At 41.9% G+C, this 20,221-nt stretch overlaps 2 protein-coding genes across 2 annotated transcripts in view; one reads left to right on the top strand and one right to left on the bottom strand.

The window, feature by feature from the left end:
* LOC124597567 (trypsin-like) overlaps positions 1–17,810 on the bottom strand; it is a 38,962-nt gene extending 21,152 nt beyond the window's left edge. Inside the window, exons 1-4 of the mRNA XM_047135945.1 lie at positions 17,732–17,810; positions 17,509–17,632; positions 13,486–13,621; positions 1,094–1,210 (exon numbers count right to left, since the gene is read on the bottom strand). Of these exons, the coding sequence (XP_046991901.1) occupies positions 1,094–1,210; positions 13,486–13,621; positions 17,509–17,632; positions 17,732–17,810 (456 nt within the window). The remainder of the gene's footprint in view (positions 1–1,093; positions 1,211–13,485; positions 13,622–17,508; positions 17,633–17,731) is intronic.
* A 1,240-nt stretch (positions 17,811–19,050) lies between these two features.
* LOC124597551 (mite allergen Eur m 3-like) overlaps positions 19,051–20,221 on the top strand; it is a 91,755-nt gene continuing 90,584 nt past the window's right edge. Inside the window, exon 1 of the mRNA XM_047135944.1 lies at positions 19,051–19,211. Coding sequence (XP_046991900.1) covers positions 19,051–19,211 — 161 coding nt within the window. The remainder of the gene's footprint in view (positions 19,212–20,221) is intronic.

Here is a 20,221-nt window from a genome sequence, read left to right as displayed (position 1 = left end):
TAAGAACTAAATAAAGACTTGTTTTATCTGACTGTGGTTGTTAATCGAGTGTTCTCCTTTCCACCTGGGTATTGTAATTAATCCTGCCTCCTCAGAACTTCCGTACTTCAATTGAAATGTTCGATTCCGTATAAATTTCGGCCTGACTACATGAGTCAAAAGGCATTTTACACTGAAACTAATATTATTGTGCTTTATTTTTCATGTAAAAAATTCTCTTTTCATTTCTATTTTGTCTAATTTTATTGTCGATAGTTCAATCAACTATTACACAAAGACTGAAAGCTGATAATTATATAAATAATTATTTCCAGACAACATTATGCAAATTTTACTTGAAAAGTTATTTCAGTAAGACTTTCATTTGGAAAGCATGTACTTAATACTTACAGAAATTTTAGGAGCCATAATAGTTTCAGTTAGTGTCGCCATTGGTCAATGTAACTGTCAAGTTCCTTGTGTTGTGTTGTAATGTTGCAAAATTAATTCTCTTAACAGGCGCTGTTGTAGAAAGTGGCCGACCGCGGTCGCCAAGCGGTTCTAGGAGCTTCAGTCCGGAAACGCGCGACTGGTGCGGTCGCAGGTTCGAATCCTGCCTCGGGCATGGTTGTGTGTGATGTCCTTAGGTTAGTTAGGTTTAAGTAGTTCTAAGTTCTAGGGGACTGATGACCTCCGATGTTTAGTCCCATAGTGCTCAGAGCCGTTTGAACCATTGTAGAAAGTGTCAAGAATTTATGATGACGTCAAAAATCAATAATTTACGTGGGGCTTTTACTGAGACAAAAACCTCCTACCGAATTGTTTGGAAATCATCAACAGAAACCGGTAACTTAGACAACAAGGCAGCCGTAGGAAGATAAATAACATTTGTCTGCTAACATGTGTAATGTTTCTGCCCTTATGAAAGTATATGAACGTTGAAAACACTAGAGTAGTTGGTTCAACGCAGGATATTTACTTTCTGTACTTCTACGAACATTTTGATAGTAAGGGATACGTAATATTATAGCATGTAAAGGAGAAGACAACAGAAAATATTGGATTTTATGAGAAGTTGATAGCAGAAAATATAGATTAGGTAGACGGTACTTACCCAGAGATCTCCCCAGCCCATGACAGTGATGTTGACGCCATCTGGAAGCAGTTCCCCCTGCTCTGGCAGCGGTATTGGCGCCACTGTCTCGCCATCAAATTGAAAATCTGGCGTCACCTGCAAAAGCATGAACAATAATACTTAGTTGAAAAGGGATTTTTGTACATAAACGTAACGAAATGCACTTGTATTAAATCAGGCAATTAGTTTAGAAAAGAAGACCCTAGGAACAGTAGACGAGTTTTACTATTTGGGCAGCAAAATTACTGGCTGTAGCGGAAGTGGAGAGGATATAAGGTGTATATTGACAATAGCAAAAAAGAAGTTTTTGGTTAAAAAAGAAAATATCTTGTTAATGTAAGAGAAATGTAAATGTTCGGAAGTGAATTCTAAAAGTATTTGTCTTGTGCAGAGATGCCCAGACGGAGGCGTTCCCCTACTCGACATTCGTTATTGTAATTGTTTTATTTCGTTCCCTCCCAGAAAGAAGAGGATGGGTCCTTGTAGAACTTAGTTCTTTTGAGAATGCAGTGTTTCAGCTGTATGTGTGGAAAAAAGTGAATATTTGGGAAACAAATAATTCGAAGTAATTGTACACTACTTCCCTCACATAGTCATAGTAAGGGCTTTGCGGCCCTTTGTACCAGCAAGTCTATACTGTAGCAGTTCTGGTACTTAAATGTAACTGGGTTTTCTCTTTTGATGCTAGTCAATTGTCAGGTTGAGCATTACTGCAATGGGCATTTAATTCTAAAGCATTATATAAGGGTGAAAATACTAAATTAATTACTTTTCTCTCTTAACAACATGTGGGCAGTGTGGTTTCTTCCTTGGCTCGGGTATGAGGTCGAATGAAACATCATTTTTACATAAGATAACTTTTATTGAAGATTTGTACAACTGTTTCCTTACTCGATGTTCTGGCTCGGAGAGCGGCAGCTGTGTCGTTTGCGAAGCCTTCTGCTGCAGCAGCGGCGGCGTCTGATTACGCGTGGCAGTGTGTATCTCGTGTCGCCGTCTCGCCAAGCTGACTGGAGACGCGCAGCGCGAGGTGGCCCGTTTAATTATTGCGAGAGAAGTCGTGCATCGGATGGTGATACCTTGGATGTGGCGTCCCAGTGTTTCTTTTCTCTAAGTGGCCGCGTGTGTTGTGCGTCGGCCAGCGGAGCGGCGCGGCGGGGTAAGGCCAGTGTCCTGGACTCGAACAACGGACTCCCGCTTGCCAGTCTTCGGCTGTCAGATCTTCATCCCAGCTCACAGGTGACTGCTGATGTGAGGCCGTCTCCTTCCCGTCCTCACGAGTGACCCGGGTGCGTAAAAATCAGACTTCAAACACCTTTTAACTTCTGTCTTCTGGCGCCGAGGCTGCTGATTGCTATTCCATTACAGCGGCGGACTTGGTGCGTCTGTGCATGATGTAGTCTCTTCTTGCATGACGGTCTTCAGCACCGAAACTGACTGAAAACTACTGCTACTCTTCTCTTCTTTCTTCCTCTTCTTCGTCTGTCGGGCCCACTGCGTCTCGCGTATTTACTCACTTCAGTTTACTGGAGGCGAACGACTTCACGGTCATTGCCCCTTCTCTCACGTTGAAAAGCTTCTCGAAGAATCTTCTAAACGTCGGTCATTGGCTCTTGGAATGTAGGCAAGGGCCTTTGATCACATGTGACGACTGAGAAGCACGTGAGCCGGTCATTGCCTCTTCTGTCACGTTGAAAAGCTTCTCGAAGAATCTTCTTAACGTCGGTCATTGGCTCTTCGAATGTAGGCGAGGGCCTTTGCTCACACGTGACAACTGAGAAACACGTGAGCTGGTCGGGCGATGCCCTGGCGGCTGAATCGACAGCGTCCACTTATGTGGAACTTGCTGACTTCATGGTCATTGTCTCTTCTGCTCTGCTGTTCTGCCTGCTGTTTGCCAGTATGTAACTCTCTAAACTAAACCAAGTTTTTCATTTGTTTTCTAATTTCTCTAATTTTTTTACTTATCTTAAGTACCACTCAACAATACGGCCCTGTCTAGAGTATAGTCTTATATGGAAGTGAAAATTGGACGGTAAAAGCATAGACAGTAGTAAAATATAAGCTTGTGATATATGATGCCACAGCAAAGTGCTCAAGATTAGATGGGTAGGTCGGGTAACTCATGAACAGGTACTGAATACAGAAAATAAGCGGGAGAACTGGAATAAAAGGAAGGATTGCTTGATGAGACACATTCTGAGACATTAAGAAATGTCGAGGCAAAAATTGTAGGCATCATTAAGTGGTCGATTGTTGTGAGGTGTCTCATGAATGGAGAATGCAGGGGTGCTTGAGAAATATCATGAAAAGCCAGGATCACCAACAAATCGGACACTGTCATTGTAGTAACAGCAATTTTATTCCGTTTCACAAAAATAAATAAATATATTTTTTTGGAAATTTGTGGTAAGGACTATGGGACCAAACTGCTGAGCTCATCGGTCCCTAGACTTACGCACTACTTATACTGACTTAAACTAACTTACGCTAAGGGCGACACGCGCACCCATGCCCGAGGGAGGACTCGAACCTCCGATGATGGGGAGTCGCGCGAACGGTGGTAAGACGCCTCAGATCGCACAGCTACCCCGCGCGGCGAAATTAATAAAAGAAGTAGTGTAGTCACATGAAGATAGAGAAAACAGGGCAATACTTCATCATTTAGAATGTTGATAGAAACAGCAAACTTCATGTTAACGGTAATCTGAGTGAGCGAAGTCATAGTCCAAAAGATCACAGACCGCGTCCAGTGTGAACAACATCATCCACATACTGCGGGTTAGAGCCTCATCTGTCTGTTGATGAACTCGCCGCCCAATCTTAACTTGTACTTTACACTAAACTATTATGATTGGAGCCTATGCAGTTAGTGAAGATGAACCAGATGATATCAAATATACCTTCTTCAACAAATTTAATGACATAGTAGAAGACATAGGAAGCAACAGAGAAATTTTGTTGTTGATTTAAATAGTAGAGCAGGCAGGCAAGTATGAAATAGTCAACGGCCGTGCTGAGGTGGGCAGTAGGATTTCCGTCAGTTCACCGGCATTAAGCATCATCGGGCGTCGCCAGTACTTGGATGGTGACCCTCCAGGTATGCCGCGTCCTGTTGCCATTTGCCCCTTTGCCATTGTGGTAGAGATGGCAGGAGGGGTTGTGGCGTGGAATGCCTGATTTGCGCCAAATGTCCTGGATTAAATTCCAAACCTCTCCACAGAGATTCATGAAGTGAGAGTGTACGATCTGTTGACGATGATCCGTCTGTCCTGTTGCCATTTGCCCCTTTGCCATTGTGGTAGAGATGGCAGGAGGGGTTGTGGCGTGGAATGCCTGATTTGCGCCAAATGTCCTGGATTAAATTCCAAACCTCTCCACAGAGATTCATGAAGTGAGAGTGTACGATCTGTTGACGATGATCCGTCTGTCGGATGGGGAAGTTAAGCTCTGTGAACCCCTTGGTGCTATTCGAGAGGAGTAGGTCAAGTGCCAGCAGTGGGTTTCACCTTTTCCCTTCTCCCATCGCCTCCAGTATGAACATGACACTAGATTACACACACACACAAACCTGTCACAATCACCTACCCTTACCAGATATGTACGTAGCTCTCATGTTTCATGAAGAAAGGTATCTACAAATGTGAAGGATAGGGAAAAACTTTCCAAATAGGCGGCTTAATCTGCCCTTCACGGTCGTCCAGTCATTCACGCCATATGTCTTCCCTTTACTTTAGATGGAAATAAAACAGAAAGACCTCATAGAGAAAATGCGAGGGCTATTCGGAAAATAAGTTCCGATCGGTCGCGTGATGGATATCTCAGATAAATCTGATGAAACTTTGCACAGATGTGTTGGGCAGTGTCTCCAGTATGCTCATTGATCACGTCAAGTCGCTCTTTTCACTTCGGAGCCCACAGTGAGCACGTAAAGATGCTTAGAACAGTAGTGTCTCCCGCCAAGTACGAGGGCATGCTGAGAAATTTCGCTGGAAGCTATGCAGCCCACATAACGTAACTGTCATGCGTTTCCTTCTTCAAGACGATTCTCAGCCGCATTCTGCAGGGGCAGTGAAGATGCTCCTGCAGCGTTCTCGATGGGAAGTGTTTCATCACTCACATTACAGTCACTAAATGGCTCCATCCACACCTCGTCTGTGTTCACATTAGCCGCTGGCTATGAAGACAACATTTTGGCACAGGCAACGAACTGTAGACCAGCGTAGAGATCTGGCAGAAAGCACATGCGGCCGCCGTGACGAGGGTGTTGAAAGTTGGTACAACGCTACGAAAAATGGCTAAGGCGGATCAGCGACTATGTAAATAAGTATCTGGAAGTTGTAGCTAACTGTTGCAAATAAAAATTTTTTCACAGTGGTTTTCATTTCGCGGCCGATCGGAATTTACTATCCGAATACGCCTTGTATAATACATGTAATGGCGTTGGATCAATTAATATAAATGAACAAAGCAGACCATTATTGTTAAATCCCTATAAATATCAGTAATATCCTCTATAGAAAATGAATTAAATGTGGATTTTCGAGGTTACATGTTTTTAGTTTCAACAAAATTGTTATGTACAGAAAGTAGTCACGTGACGATCGCTGATTTGGTATTTTAATGACAAGTGTGCAGCGAATTGGAATATTGTTGCTGCTAGACACAGTAAAATCGCTAGCATGTGTGATAGGAATAAATTTGAGACTTTGTGGCAGATTAAAACTGTGTGCCGGAACGAGACTCGAACTCAGGAGCTTTACCTCTCGCGGGCAAGTGCTCTACCATCTGAGATACCAAAGCACGACGACGTACTGGCAGAATTAATAGCAGTGAGAAGAGGTTGTGAGTCGTGCTTGGGTATCTCAGATGGTAGAGCACTTGCCGGAAAAAGGTAAAGGTCCCGAGTTCGAGTCTCGGTCCGGCACACAGTTTTAATCTGTCAGGAAGTTTCATATCAGCGCACACTCCGCTGCAGAGTGAAAATCGCATTCAGGAATAAAATTATTTGATACATTTACATCGACGATTAAGGAGATAACTGGCCAGTAGTCTTTAATAACCATCAGCATTTAGGTCCCGTGACATGTTTATGTAATATATCGAATAAATATTTACTGTGGTAGTAACATTCTCTTAGCAGGTAAGGACACAAAGCTTTGCTGTTGTGGCATGTTGAGTTCACTTTGCTTACAGCTTGTGCGAGATAACCTGGCCCCTGCACAGAAACACACTCTCGTTCTCAGCGGTCGTTGAGTCCACCCCTCTTTTCTGAAGGGGTGGCAGCTTAAGTTTGCCGTCGCCTTCTGATATGTCTACTTCTTCTGCTAAGACCCAGACAGTCCCTTTCTGCCTTGGCTACAGTGTGGGAACGGAGGGGTGTGCACAGCGGCTACAGTGCAGCATTTCTTACACGGTTTCAAGAAACTATTCAGTATGAAATTTTGACTCTCTCACATATCATAGCCTCATTCACCAGCTTCAGGAGGAACCACGTATCACTTCGTTAATGGTCATATTTACTGTGATATTTCTATATTAAGCAAGGCACTGCGCGACATTCGAGTAGTTTGCAGTGAAAAATTGGGGCTGCTATGATTTTACGCTTGATAGATAATAAGTAATACATTTCAGCATACGGAGTGTAGATAACCTATTAAATTTCTCTTTGAACTTGAGACGAGATCTATATCTATCTTCAGTCTTGAGAAACTGGATCGTATGTAGTGCACTCACTTGAAATCCCTTACACAGACGATACAGTGAGAGTAAAATGTATGTAACATTCTTCATGTCCAAAAGAACACGTACCATTTTGATTCAGCAGTCACTATGAGTTAAGACAAAAATGAATTACACACATTAGCTGCGAGCTCACATTGATTTAAATCAGTGAGGAAAGTTGAAGATTTGTGCCAGACGGTATTCGAATCCAGGTCTCCTGTATGCCGATGCGCTGACTAATGGACCATCTGGACACAGTGATCATCCCAACTGCACGGACTATCCTAGCGCCCCCCCTAACGTCAGACCCAAAGTCTAAACTTATCCATACAATACTAATGTAAGGCCCTTCTCCACTATTATCATTACTCGTGGCATTTCACCAATCCCCCTCAGAATTCGATCCGGATGTACATCTGCACTGGAGAGATCATTGACTCCAGGGTTTTTATATATATATATATATATATATATATATGTGTGTGTGTGTGTGTGTGTGTGTGTGTGTGTGTGTGTGTGTGTGTGTGTGTATGTGTGTTGTATGTGTGTGTTGGTGGGAAAGTTGAAAATCTGTGATCAGTAGTGTGTGGATAAGGTGAGAATTTGGGTCTGATAGGAGGCGTGCTATAATAGTTCGTACAGATGCGATGATCACTGTATCCCACAGTGGTCGTGAATCTGCCCAGTAAGCAGGAGACCTGGGTTCGAATCTCGGTCTGACAGAAATTTTCAACTTCCTTCGCTGACTTAAGCCAATGTCTGTATTTCCTTTATGTCATATTTTATACGTCGCAAATGGTTAGAGGTACCGAAACGAGTTTTTGTCAACTGATAGCATGCAAAGTGGAGAGAATTTTTCCATGTAATTAATATGCAAAACTTTCATACCTACTGTGATACACAACGAATTACAATTGTCTCAATGAAATAATGTCATTATTTTAAAGGTCATCGACAGGCAGGGGAATGAAAAATGGTTCAAATGGCTCTGAGCACTATGGGTCTTAATATCTATGGTCATCAGTCCCCTAGAACATAGAACTACTTAAACCTAACTAACCTAAGGACATCACACAACATCCAGTCATCACGAGGGGAATGGAAGTTAGTATGGATTTATAATAATGTAAGTGAATGAATCATACTTTTATTATTATACCGAGCATGTGATTTTCATAAGCTATTGACTTGACTTCTCCTCTATAGTCTATTTAACATTTGGCTGTTCCAGGAGTCTGTCACAATTCCAATTGCTTTAGCAAGCTACCTGGCTGAAATTGAGAAAAACCCCACAATCCCCTTTTTTTTTTTTTTTTTTTTTTTTTTTGCAAGGTAAGCAAATTTAACATGGCAACAAGAGGAAAAAAGTTCGCAAATCAGGAGAAAAAAATTGCTCCATCTCTCCTGTTTCAGAGTAATTAAGTTATCCACTGTGTTTTCAATAACACACAGTTGACTGTAGCTTAGAAGTTGTCTAAGATAGGCGTTTGTGTGAGGGCTCAAGATATAGAACTACACCTCCCCAACCGCGCTATTCTTTCGGCAAGGGCGCCCGCAATACTTCCGTTGTCCGCTCCCCTACCGCGCCACCTTCGCAGCTAGGCGCCAGGTAATATACATGCACTCTACTAGAAGTTCTTTTTTAGAGTCAGCAGTCTTCTGACTGGTTTCATGGGGCCGCCACGAATTCCTCTTCTGTGTCAATCTCTTAATCTCAGAGTAGGACTTGAAGCCTATGTCCTAAGTTATTCGCTGGATGTATTCTAGTTTCTATCTTCTTCTACATTTACCCTCTAAAGCTCCCTCTAGTACAATGGTAGTTAGTCCCTCATGTCTTACAGATGTCTTGGTGTCCTGTCCCTTCTTCTTGTCAGTCTTTTCCATATATTCCTTTCCTCACCGACTCTCTGGAGAACCTCCTCATTCTTTACCTGATCAGTCCACCTCTTTCACACTGTTTGGAAGTGGCATCCAAACTCTCGCCTAACACATTCGCAACCAGTGAACTTTGCAAACGCGAAACCACCGTGAAACAACAAGACAACTTCCAACAACTGCCGGGGGCTCAAGTGCAGCGCATCAATACAAAGAGCTCGGGGACCACCGTCAATCTAACTGGAAAGGAACTGGACGAAGCAGCAACATCCGTGCTGTCAAAAGGATTAAATGACATTACCTAAATGGGAGGTCATCAGTAGCGTCGACCAGACCACCAGCGGGTTTCCCCTCTGACACCACCAAAGACGTCAGAAGGGAGACATGCAGACTCATGGAAAAAGCAAAAACGCGGGAAACCAACACCTCCATAGTAGAACGCAGGGCAATGCACAACCTACGACAAGACGAAGATACGGTCGCCCTAGTGGCGGACAAAGGCAGAGCGACGATACTGTTGTGATCAGTTGACTACTGGCAGAAGATAGATGCCTTTCTAAGATCCAAATGAAACACGATCCTACATCAGCTGTGACGAGTAAGACCATCTCACTGCTAAAGAACTCAGGAATGGACAAGGATATGGTTCGAATGCTGAACCCCAGAGCACTGATACCACCAAACTTTCATGGACATCCGAAGTCACGCAAGAAGGGAGTTTCATTACATGCAACAGAGGACGCAAAACATTTGTCAACTTATGGAATAGCCAGACACCTGGTGCAGCTATTGAACCTCTCGTGGGTCATTGTCCTCACCCTGTGAAAAACAGTACGGACTTTGTGAAGATACTTCGAGGGACATCTTTGATATTACGTCCTTCTTCACACGGCTACCTGAGGACTCCTCGAATTTACTAAGGGACCACTTCGACGAAGAAACTGCGGAACTCTTCCGCCACGCAGTGACTACCACTTACTTCCAATGTGGTGGTAAATTCTACCGACAGGTAGACGGAGTTACCACGAAGAAGTTTGACAGAAGAGAGGAATTCATGGCAGACTGCAATGAACCACTCATTTGATTCATGACTCAAAGAAAAGCAACCTAAAGTTTCATCAGTCAATTTTATTCCTGTTTCCCTTGTAGTTCCTTTCTCCTGCAGCGCTTCTCATTTGTCAATTTTTTGTCAGTATGGATTTCTGGTTGACATATCTGAGGAATTTGTCTTGGAACTTAACTGATTTATTTTATTTATGGAATATATGTTTCAGTCGTTCCGTGTATGTTAAAAATTTTTGTTGAAGTCTTGTTGATGGAAGTCTCTGGAGATGTCCATAAAATTTAAATCTAATTTTTGGGATGTCTAACAAGAGGTGGGAAAATGTTTCTGTTGTTTCTAGGGTTTTAGTTTGCAGCCATCTTCTGTTCTATTTGGACCAAAAATCTTTCTCATAATCTTGCGTTCCTCTTTTAGAACATTTTCCATGTCACCTTTTACGTGAAGTGTGATAGGTTCATTATCTTACAAGGCTTCTGGTTCGAGTAGTTACCGTTGGTATGGCAGTCTTTCGATTTCATCATACTTGTGGACAGTTATTGATTGTCGTGTTCTGCACTCATGAATTGACTAATAAGGATAAAATTTGAAATGATAATGCTATTACTGTAGGTTTAATTATTTTGATGTGCTTTCAAGTCTGCACGTAGCTGTCTCCTACGTCTTACAGGCTTCTGGAGTCCTTTCAGTAGTTTGACCATCCTTAAGTCAGCTGTCTCCAGTGGGGGACCATGGCCGCCTTTGCGGCGGCGCGGTTCCTTCCGTCCCTTTATGACGAACCTGCACCTGCCTGTGAACATTATCTCAGCAGATCATTAGTAGGGAAGCCGAGCAAAACCTACTGTGCTTCGACGTGAACCAGGTTGCAATTAAAGTCACTAAATCTACGTTTCGGGAGAAAGTCTTCGCACGAAACGAAAGGTTGGAAATTTTGTCCTTAATGGTTCAAATGGCTCTGAGCACTATGGGACTCAACTGCTGAGGTCATTAGTCCCCTAGAACTTAGAACTAGTTAAACCTAACTAACCTAAGGACATCACAAACATCCATGCCCGAGGCAGGATTCGAACCTGCGACCGTAGCGGTCTTGCGGTTCCAGACTGCAGCGCCTTTAACCGCACGGCCATTTTGTCCTTAATTAATATATTCTGAAACTTAGGTGAACAAGTATCACTGCCAAGCCCGTGCTAGTCTTAACACAGTCACTCATAATCCATTTCACTCACGTTAGCAAGTTTATGGTGTTGCGTTTCCAGAAAACGTAATAGCTACAATAATACCGATTGTTTTTGACTGAGAATGCTCGACAAATATCAACTCTGTCGGTACCTAATGCAGTCACAGTTTTTAGCCACCGACCTACTCAATACACGACGCGGAATGTATGTCTTTCTCGTGCAAAATTCACTTAAAAATTCTGAAATTTCTACACACCCATCGGAATAATTATGCCGTCACTTTACAACACTTTTGATGTATGAAACACTTCTAGATCCGGCAACTTATCATTTCCATCGGAACTACTACTACACACGTCCGAACTGTTTCATGGCTAGGCTCCGACTCCTCTCTGGAATACTCTAAGTCTTCTCTACCAGCAGAGAAAGGTGCGCGAAGAATACTGCTTTACCATTGGTCAGTTTACTCAACAGCCAATAGCAAAACAACATTCTACCGCGTCAGTCCGCGCTTTTCATCAATAACCAATCGCAAAATAGTAAAGCTAACGACTGCACTTTTTACCGACGTAATTATCTAATATGCTGAAGTTTTGTTTATTCATAAAGTTATTTACTATTGTTATTTATACCTGAATTAACTTTCCCTTTACCATAAACTTACTTTACAAATCTATTCTGCAAAAATCCCGTTTGTCCACATCCATACTTCTTTGAAATGTTCCCACACTAAATCCAACTACATAACTCGTTAAACAGTTATCTTCATATTAACCTTAAACCACACTCAAGCATCATTCATACTGCTCAAACACATTTATAACATTTTACCTACACAAAAAGACATACGAGGTGCATTCAAGTTCTAAGGCCTCCGATTTTTTTCTAATTAACTACTCACCCGAAATCGATGAAACTGGCGTTACTTCTCGACGTAATCGCCCTGCAGACGTACACATTTTTCACAACGCTGACGCCATGATTCCATGGCAGCGGCGAAGGCCTCTTTAGGAGTCTGTTTTGACCACTGGAAAACCGCTGAGGCAATAGCAGCACGGCTGGTGAATGTGCGGCCACGGAGAACGTCTTTCATTGTTGGAAAAAGTCAAAAGTCACTAGGAGCCAGGTCAGGTGAGTAGGGAGCATGAGGAATCACTTAAAAGTTGTTATCACGAAGAAACTGTTGCGTAACGTTAGCTCGATGTGCAGGTGCGTTGTCTTGGTGAAACAGCATACGCGCAGCCCTTCCCGGACGTTTTTGTTGCAGTGCAGGAAGGAATTTGTTCTTCAAAACATTTTCGTAGGATGCACCTGTTACTGTAGTGCCCTTTGGAACGCAATGGGTAAGGATTACGCCCTCGCTGTTCCAGAACATGGACACCATCATTTTTTCAGCACTGACGGTTACCCGAAATTTTTTTGGTGGCGGTGAATCTGCGTGCTTCCATTGAGCTGACTGGCGCTTTGTTTCTGGATTGAAAAATGGCATCCACGTCTCATCCATTGTCACAACCGACGAAAAGAAAGTCCCATTCATGCGGTCGTTGCACGTCAACATTGCTTGGCAACATGCCACACGGGCAGCCGTGTGGTCGTCCGTCAGCATTCGTGGCACCACCTGGATGACACTTTTCGCATTTTCAGGTCGTCATGCAGGATTGTGTGCACAGAATCCACAGAAATGCCAACTCTGGAGGCGATCTGTTCAACAGTCATTCGGCGATCCCCCAAAACAATTCTCTCCACTTTCTCGATCATGTCGTCAGACCGGCTTGTGCGAGCCCGAGGTTGTTTTGGTTTGTTGTCACACCATGTTCTGCCTTCATTAAACTGTCGCACCCACGAACGCACTTTCGACACATCCATAACTCCATCACCACATGTCTTCTTCAATTGTCGATGAATTTCAATTGGTTTGACACCACCCACATTCAGAAAACGAATGATTGCACGCTGTTCAAGTAAGGAAAACGTCACCATTTTAAGTATTTAAAACAGCTCTCATTCTCGCCGCTGGCGGTAAAATTCCATCTGCCGTACGGTGCTGCCATCTCTGGGACGTATTGACAATGAACGCGGCCTCATTTTAAAACAATGCGCATGTTTCTATCTCTTTCGAGTCCGGAGAAAAAAAATCGGAGGCCTTAGAACTTGAATGCACCTCGTAATAACAATTTATGAAAATACTAGAACAATTTATGAAAAACATTCTATTACTTTTGTGCACTCTAGTGGGCACAATCTAAACTAAATGACAGTCTCCTATTCAGTACTGTCCTCTATCGGCTTATACATAAACTACGTGCGCGTCCAGTTTCGCGTCACCATCTGTCACTATCCAACTCTGAGACACATTTCCCACTTAACCACCCCAAAGGCAGGATCGGTATACGGCGCTACGCCTCACCTTCCCAGTTTCACATTTTTCTACGTCTCTGTGTGCTGAATCTTTGAATCTGTCCAGTTTGAATATTTTCGAAATTTATTGAGCACTCATGACATGAATCACACTACAAAAAATGTGTAGTACTTACCCTGAATACCCCTATATCATTGACATAGGAATCCGAGGCGTTATAATCTGCATGAACGTAGATCTCTGTCACGTTGTGTCTCGTACCCCCTTCTTTCAGTTGGATGGTACCAGCCAGCACCCCGTATGGGTTGACCCTATAGCCAAAAGAAAACAAAACTGTATCAGATGGTTCAAATGGCTCTGAGCACTATGGGACTCAACTGCTGAGGTCATTAGTCCCCTAGAACTTAGAACTACTTAAACCTAACTAACCTAAGGACATCACAAACATCCATGCCCGAGGCAGGATTCGAACCTGCGACCGTAGCGGTCTTGCGGTTCCAGACTGCAGCACCTTTAACCGCACGGCCACTTCGGCCGGCAACTGTATCAGAAATATTCATAATAGAAATAGGTGCAACCTGTTACCATTACATAGAGCTATTTTCAAGTATACAGCACTTAGAGAGATGTGTTGTCGGTTAATATAACATACAGTATTTCATGTAAGTATTTCATACAAATAGCGACTAAAACTAAATCTGTTAACCAGAAGGTTCGTTTGAACACCACAGACATTTACCAAGTACTAGCACATACGCTCTCGACTCACTGTTCGGAAGTGTAATATTCAATTTAATCTTTCACTAGATGCACGTAACGTCTCCTATTGGCACTTGCAATTAATTGTGGGGACTATACTTGCCAGTTTCATTGGCTGTGAATAGTATAAATGTGCAGTTTTGTTTGATGTGATTGGCAAAAATTTATTACAGGTTGCAAAAGGTAAGATTGTGATTACTCATGGTCTCTGTTCTACAGAAGAAGAGAATTATTACTAAGTGCGTTCACTGTTGCTCATATCTGAGATCTCATTTGTTACTTGTATTGCTGCACGTGGTTATATTATGATAAAGTTCTGTTTCTTCATTCAGTGATCTTGAGAGAACTGCGGGCACAGTGTACTCTAATCAGTGTAAACGCAATCAGTTGATTTCTTGTGTTGATCTGATGTTGAGATAAGAGTGGAGAGTTTGGTCAGTAATTATTAATACTGAAAATAATAGAATCAACCATTTTTTTGTGTGCTTGCAAAGTTAATGCCTCTGTCTCTAGTAGTTCATGTAGGAACTGGGATTGTTCTCGGAACAGTTGAATGGTTAATTTTAATTTCATTTGTGTGCTACAATGGAATTCCCTGCAAGTATTGTGATTTGAGGCTTCACAGCTGAGTGAATTAACACATTCTCTTATTTATTACATCTTTCGATCTGAAATTAAGGCTGAAATAAATGAAACTGTAATTTGAGAATTAGGTTATGATATCTTAATGCTTTATTATAGTTTTGAATGTATAAAAAAAAGGAATAATACTTGTCCGTTGCTGCTCTTATACACTCAGTTGCTGTTGAATTTTGAAAAGCAGAGTTGAGACTGTTTGAAACACCTCTGCAGTTTGTTTTTTCAGTGTGAAGGTTATGAAGTGTGACTGGATTAGTATACAGGGTGCCCCATTTATCTTGACCACCATAAATAACTGTTTATCGAGATGCAAATTACAAACTTTTTCAAGCAAATGTTCTTTAGCTGTCATGGGGACATCAATCAGCATGATTGCCTTCGTTGTAGCTTTGTCTTTACAAAGATATGAACAGCGGTATGACTTTTTTATATGGCACCAGCCCTAACGTCGGTATGCAGCAAGATTTTGGAACATATATTGTGTTCGAACATTATGAACTATCTGGAAGAGAACGGTCTATTGACACATAGTCAACACGGATTTAGAAAACATCGTTCTTGTGAAACACAACAAGCTCTTTACACAGACGAAGTGGTGAGTGCTCTTTAGAAGGGATTTCAAATAGATTCCTTATTTCCATCCATTTCTAAAATTTATTCCAAAATGTATCACTTTAAGACGCTTGTGGAATATGCAATATAGTTTCAATTATGTGACTGTATTCGTGATTTTCTGTCAGAGAGGTCACGGTTCGTATTAAGTGATGGAAAGTAATCGAATAAAACAGAAGTGGTTTCTGGCGTTGGCAAAGGTAGTGTTATGGGCCCTTTGCTGTTCCTTATCTATTTAAACGATTTAGTAGACGATCTGAGCAGCCGTCATAGGTTGTTTGGAGACGATGCTGTCGTTTATCATCCTGCAAAGTCATCAGAAGATCAAAACGAATTGCAAAACGATTAGGAAAGATATCTGTATGGTGCAAAAATTGGCAATTGACCCTAAATAACGGAAAGTGTGAGGTCATCCACGTGAGTGCTAAAAGGAATTTGTTAAACTTCGGTTACATGACAAATCTGTTGAATCTCAAGGCCACAAATTGAACTAAATACCTAGGAATTAGAATCATGAAAAATTTTTAATTTGACAGTACCCATAGAAAATATTGTGGGTGAAGCAAACCAAAGACTGTTTTATTGTCAGAATCATTAGGAAATGTAACAGAGCTACTAAAGAGACTACGCTAGTCCGTCCTCTTTTGGAGCATTGTACTCGGTATGGGATCCTTATCAGTTAGGATAAACAGAGTACATCGAGAAAGTTCAAAGAACACCAAAACGTTCTGTACTATCGTGAAATAGGGGAGTGAGTGTCATGGACATGATAGTGGGTTTGGGATGGACATAATTAAAACAAATGCGTTTTTCATTGCGGCGGAATCCTCTCACGAAATTTTAGTCACCAACTTTCTCCTCTGAATGCGAAAATATTTTGGTGACGCCGACCTACATAGGGAGAAATGATCATCATATTAAAGTAAGGGAAAGCAGAGATCGCATGGAAAGATACACGTGTTCGTTCTTTACGCCCCCTGTACGAGAGTAGAATAATAGAGAATTATTGTAAAGGTGATTCGATGAAACCTTTGCCAGGCATTTATGTTTAATCCATTTAGATGTAGACGTAGATGAGTTGTTAATGGGATATGAAGTGAATGACATTGATTTATGTGTTTTAAAGTCGAAAACTGTGATGTTCTTCAGTATTCAAATGATTGTGTTGTGAGATTACTGTTGATTAAGACCCTGAATGTTTCGTCTACTTTTTCCCTTTACATTGATGTATTCACGAATTGATGTAAACTATTAACTAATTTCTTTTTTAACTAGTAAATCGATGTATTTACGTGTTAGAACTAAGATTAATATAGTCATGGTTAATATATAATAACTCTTCTTCCATAGGTGTTGCCTTGGTGACTGTTGTATTATATTTGTATACCCCAGTAACATCTTATTTTTTATTGTGTTTGTAATAGATGATGAAGATGTATCGAAGAGGTGCCCAGGATAAGTTATTGTACTTTGTAATTGCTAATCGCCTTATAACTTCTATTTGACAGTAAGTTTTGAATGATATATACTGTGAATTAATACACAGGATGTGACATTTTGTAACTGTTTCTTTCCTTCCGTCAGATGGAACTGTTTATTGTTCCTTTGCTTGTATTTTTCGCTACATAAAGCAGATGTAACACATATTGTCTCACTGATAAATGTTTACAGATTGCTGGTTTGAAGTAGACATGTTCGAAAACAATGATCCTTTCTGTTTAACTTGAGCTAATGCTTTTCTCAACAGTTTGAGGAATGGTTTATGTTTGATGACCTATGTAAGATGGCATGAACTTGTGTTTCAGGTCGAATGTTTGACGAATAATAAGTGCATCACATGAAGATTAGTACTAGAACTTCACGCCAAAAGAGTGGCCTAGATCAGTCGTACTTTGGCATACTGCAGTTGTTCTTGTGTAGTTTGAGTATTTTCAATAGCATTCAGTAGCTTCGTTGTTGATCAGTGATGGATATAGGTTACTGTGGAAAAAAGTGGATGTTGCGTGCCGGACATTTCTGAAATGGCAACAAAGGGTCCGCTCGTGTATCTATGGAGAAACATTAACATAACATGACACCATATCAATTGTCGTACCCAATCTGTCGTTATTGTATCGTCTTACTTAGACGTGTTAACTAACTAGTTCTATCATCTGCCACAGACGACTGTAATGACATAATTACTCACTGTTTGAGACAGTGGGCTGCGGTGATCCCCCACTGCTCGTTCAAGATGGAGGCGCCGCACCAGTGAGCCTCACCCTGCTGCAGCGACAGCTGAAAAACGACAAAGTACTGCTGAGTCCCAACTGCTGCGGACATCCAAAAACTCGTCTGATCTACATCATACTCAGCAAGCCACCTAACAGTGTGTGGCGGAAGGTTTCCTCCCCCTATACTGTGAGCCATACGGGCTGCGTCTGCTATTAATTTCACCCATCGTTGACAATCTTTGTCTGAATAACTGTAGAAGTGTGCATGTGGCGTCATCGTTGGGGACAACAGCCACTAAGCGACAAAGTTTTAGTCAGTGAGTGTGTGGTGTGCGGAGGGAGTCGGCTGGGGGAACAAGATGTTTGGAGTTCTGGACGGTACACGAGAGAGCGAATCGGCTCCTCTGAAGGCACCGAGCCTGATTTTGACTGTGAGTTATCGACTGCCCAGCGCGTCGGTTTCCTTGATTGGGCATGATATTTTGGGAAACACACCAGCGACTGGGAGGTTATACGGCCTGTTCGACGCTAGTGAGGATCTCTTCCAGGCTTAAGGAGTGGACGGACAGCGGCCATCCTGTCCAATGTAAGTAACTTCCATGTATTTACTTACATATCGCTCTTCCCCCCACCCGACCCCCCCACCCCCACCCCCTGTGGGGCTTATGCAACCACCATTTATAATTAATAGCAGCTGTTTAAAGGTCATTTGGTTAAAAACTGATCAGTGTGTTGTGGATACCTATAGCTGCCTCTTCTGTGATTGTTAATTGTTTTGATAATTCTGTAATTATCATTTGTACAGAAAGACAGGGTTTCAAAATTAATAGCAACTCTTTTTTAAAAAATTATTTGTATAATCTGATCAGTGAATTTTTCATAACTTTAGTTACTTATTCAGTGACTGTTAATTGTTTTTTTTTTTAATTCTGTGTTTTGATGTCTACTGAATGACAGCCAGTTTATAATTAATAACAGCTATTTAAAAATCACTTGCTTAAAATCTGATCAGGGAATTTTGGTTAACTGTAGCTAACTATTCAGTGACTGCTAATTGTTTTGATAACGCTATAATTAGCATAATAATAAATGAAAAGCATCAAACAATATTACTTTTATTGTTAACCGGTTTTCGGCTTACAAGGCCATCTTCAGACATTTACTATAATTAGCCTGTGTACAGAATGATGGTGGCTTCAAACTTAATAGCAGCTGTTCGATAATGCTTGAAATGTGATCAGGGAACTTCTGTTAACTGTAGCTAACTATTCGATGACTGTTAATTGTTTTTAGGATTCTGTACTTTTGGTGTATAGTCCAAGGATATTAAAGGCTATGAACGCTGAAGCAGCTATGTGTGAACCCCAGTCCTTCCATTAGTGTTACCATATCCGAAACCCTTCCACCTAAATTCCTAGTTATCAACTGCTAACCCAGAGCGTAGTTGTTTTTCTTTTTCTAGAAAGGGGCAGGGGGAGGGCGGGGTCGCCATCCTTTCCTTCAGACCAGCTGGTGCCATGCTCACAGCAACAGCTTTGCCAACTGCTGCATCACCTGAGAGGAGATGCAGTGCTCTAGCCTTCCAACTGCCCGCTGCTGACATCAGCACGCCTCACCAGCTGAGACCACCAACGTCACAGAGGGCACTGGCCGCCTACTCAGTCCTTCCTTCGCCGATGTACTTGTTGTGAAATAAACGGATTATTCAACCAGTACTGTTTCCATGAAGGGTCACCGTCCGATACCTGCCACTACACCACTGCAGTCAGTCGTCAGGTACTGAACTGCAAGACATACTCACCTAATTCAGCCAGCCTCACCTCCTCGTAGCGTCGAGGTCATACTCCAGGCCTCTACATCTTATAACATAGGTAGACATTAATGTTATCATACCTTTATGGTCGCTGGAACCCTCCTCCACGATAGCGAATCCGAAATGTTGACCTCATGAGTTAGTTCTCTGTCTTCTCGAAATAATAATCGGAAAAAACATTCAGAATAATCTCAGAAAAATCACTCTCCCATTCTATAGCTCGTAATATTTCAATATAATGATCGGGAAATTTGTTCATATTCCACTAAAAAGTTTCCCTGTAATGCTCCGCCAATGACGATTCTCAGCCGGCCCTCCTGTTGACACTGTATGAAGCGTAACGTATGCTTCTGCACAGATAGTGTGACTGTGAAGGGCGGTTTTTCTTGTCTCGCTATGGAGAAATATGGAAGGCAAAGAAAGGGACAACCCTGAACTCGGTGCTAGATCATAGCCACCTTCTCTCAAATAAGGCTAATGGCGTCTGTATTTGGCGTCGCCATCCGATGGCTGCACCACCATACACAATTATACATATCCTAACTCCATGAAATTCTGTCGAGTGGATGATACGCCCTCGACTGCCTGAGAGTATGCCATTGTACACAGCTTCTCGTAGCGTGTACACCTACATTAAGAATAACCTCTAAAAGTATTAGGAGTTCTTTGTGAACCTCTGCTAACGTCTATAAATAGGGTAAAATTTCTGGTCCCTTGAACTCTCACTTATCGTGGTTTGCCTGTATTGGATACGAGTCCATACCAGTGATTTCCTGTTATTTTGTTACATTCGGTTTCCAACTTCAGAGTATATAAACAAGGAAAACAATACTGAAGTTCCAGAGATACCTTACCGTAAAAGACCTACAGCAATA

This window comes from Schistocerca americana, chromosome 1 (assembly GCF_021461395.2).
Source record: "Schistocerca americana isolate TAMUIC-IGC-003095 chromosome 1, iqSchAmer2.1, whole genome shotgun sequence".
Lineage (NCBI taxonomy): Eukaryota > Metazoa > Arthropoda > Insecta > Orthoptera > Acrididae > Schistocerca > Schistocerca americana.
Note: the sequence above shows the minus strand (reverse complement) of the source record. Positions and strands in the feature narration are given on the sequence as shown.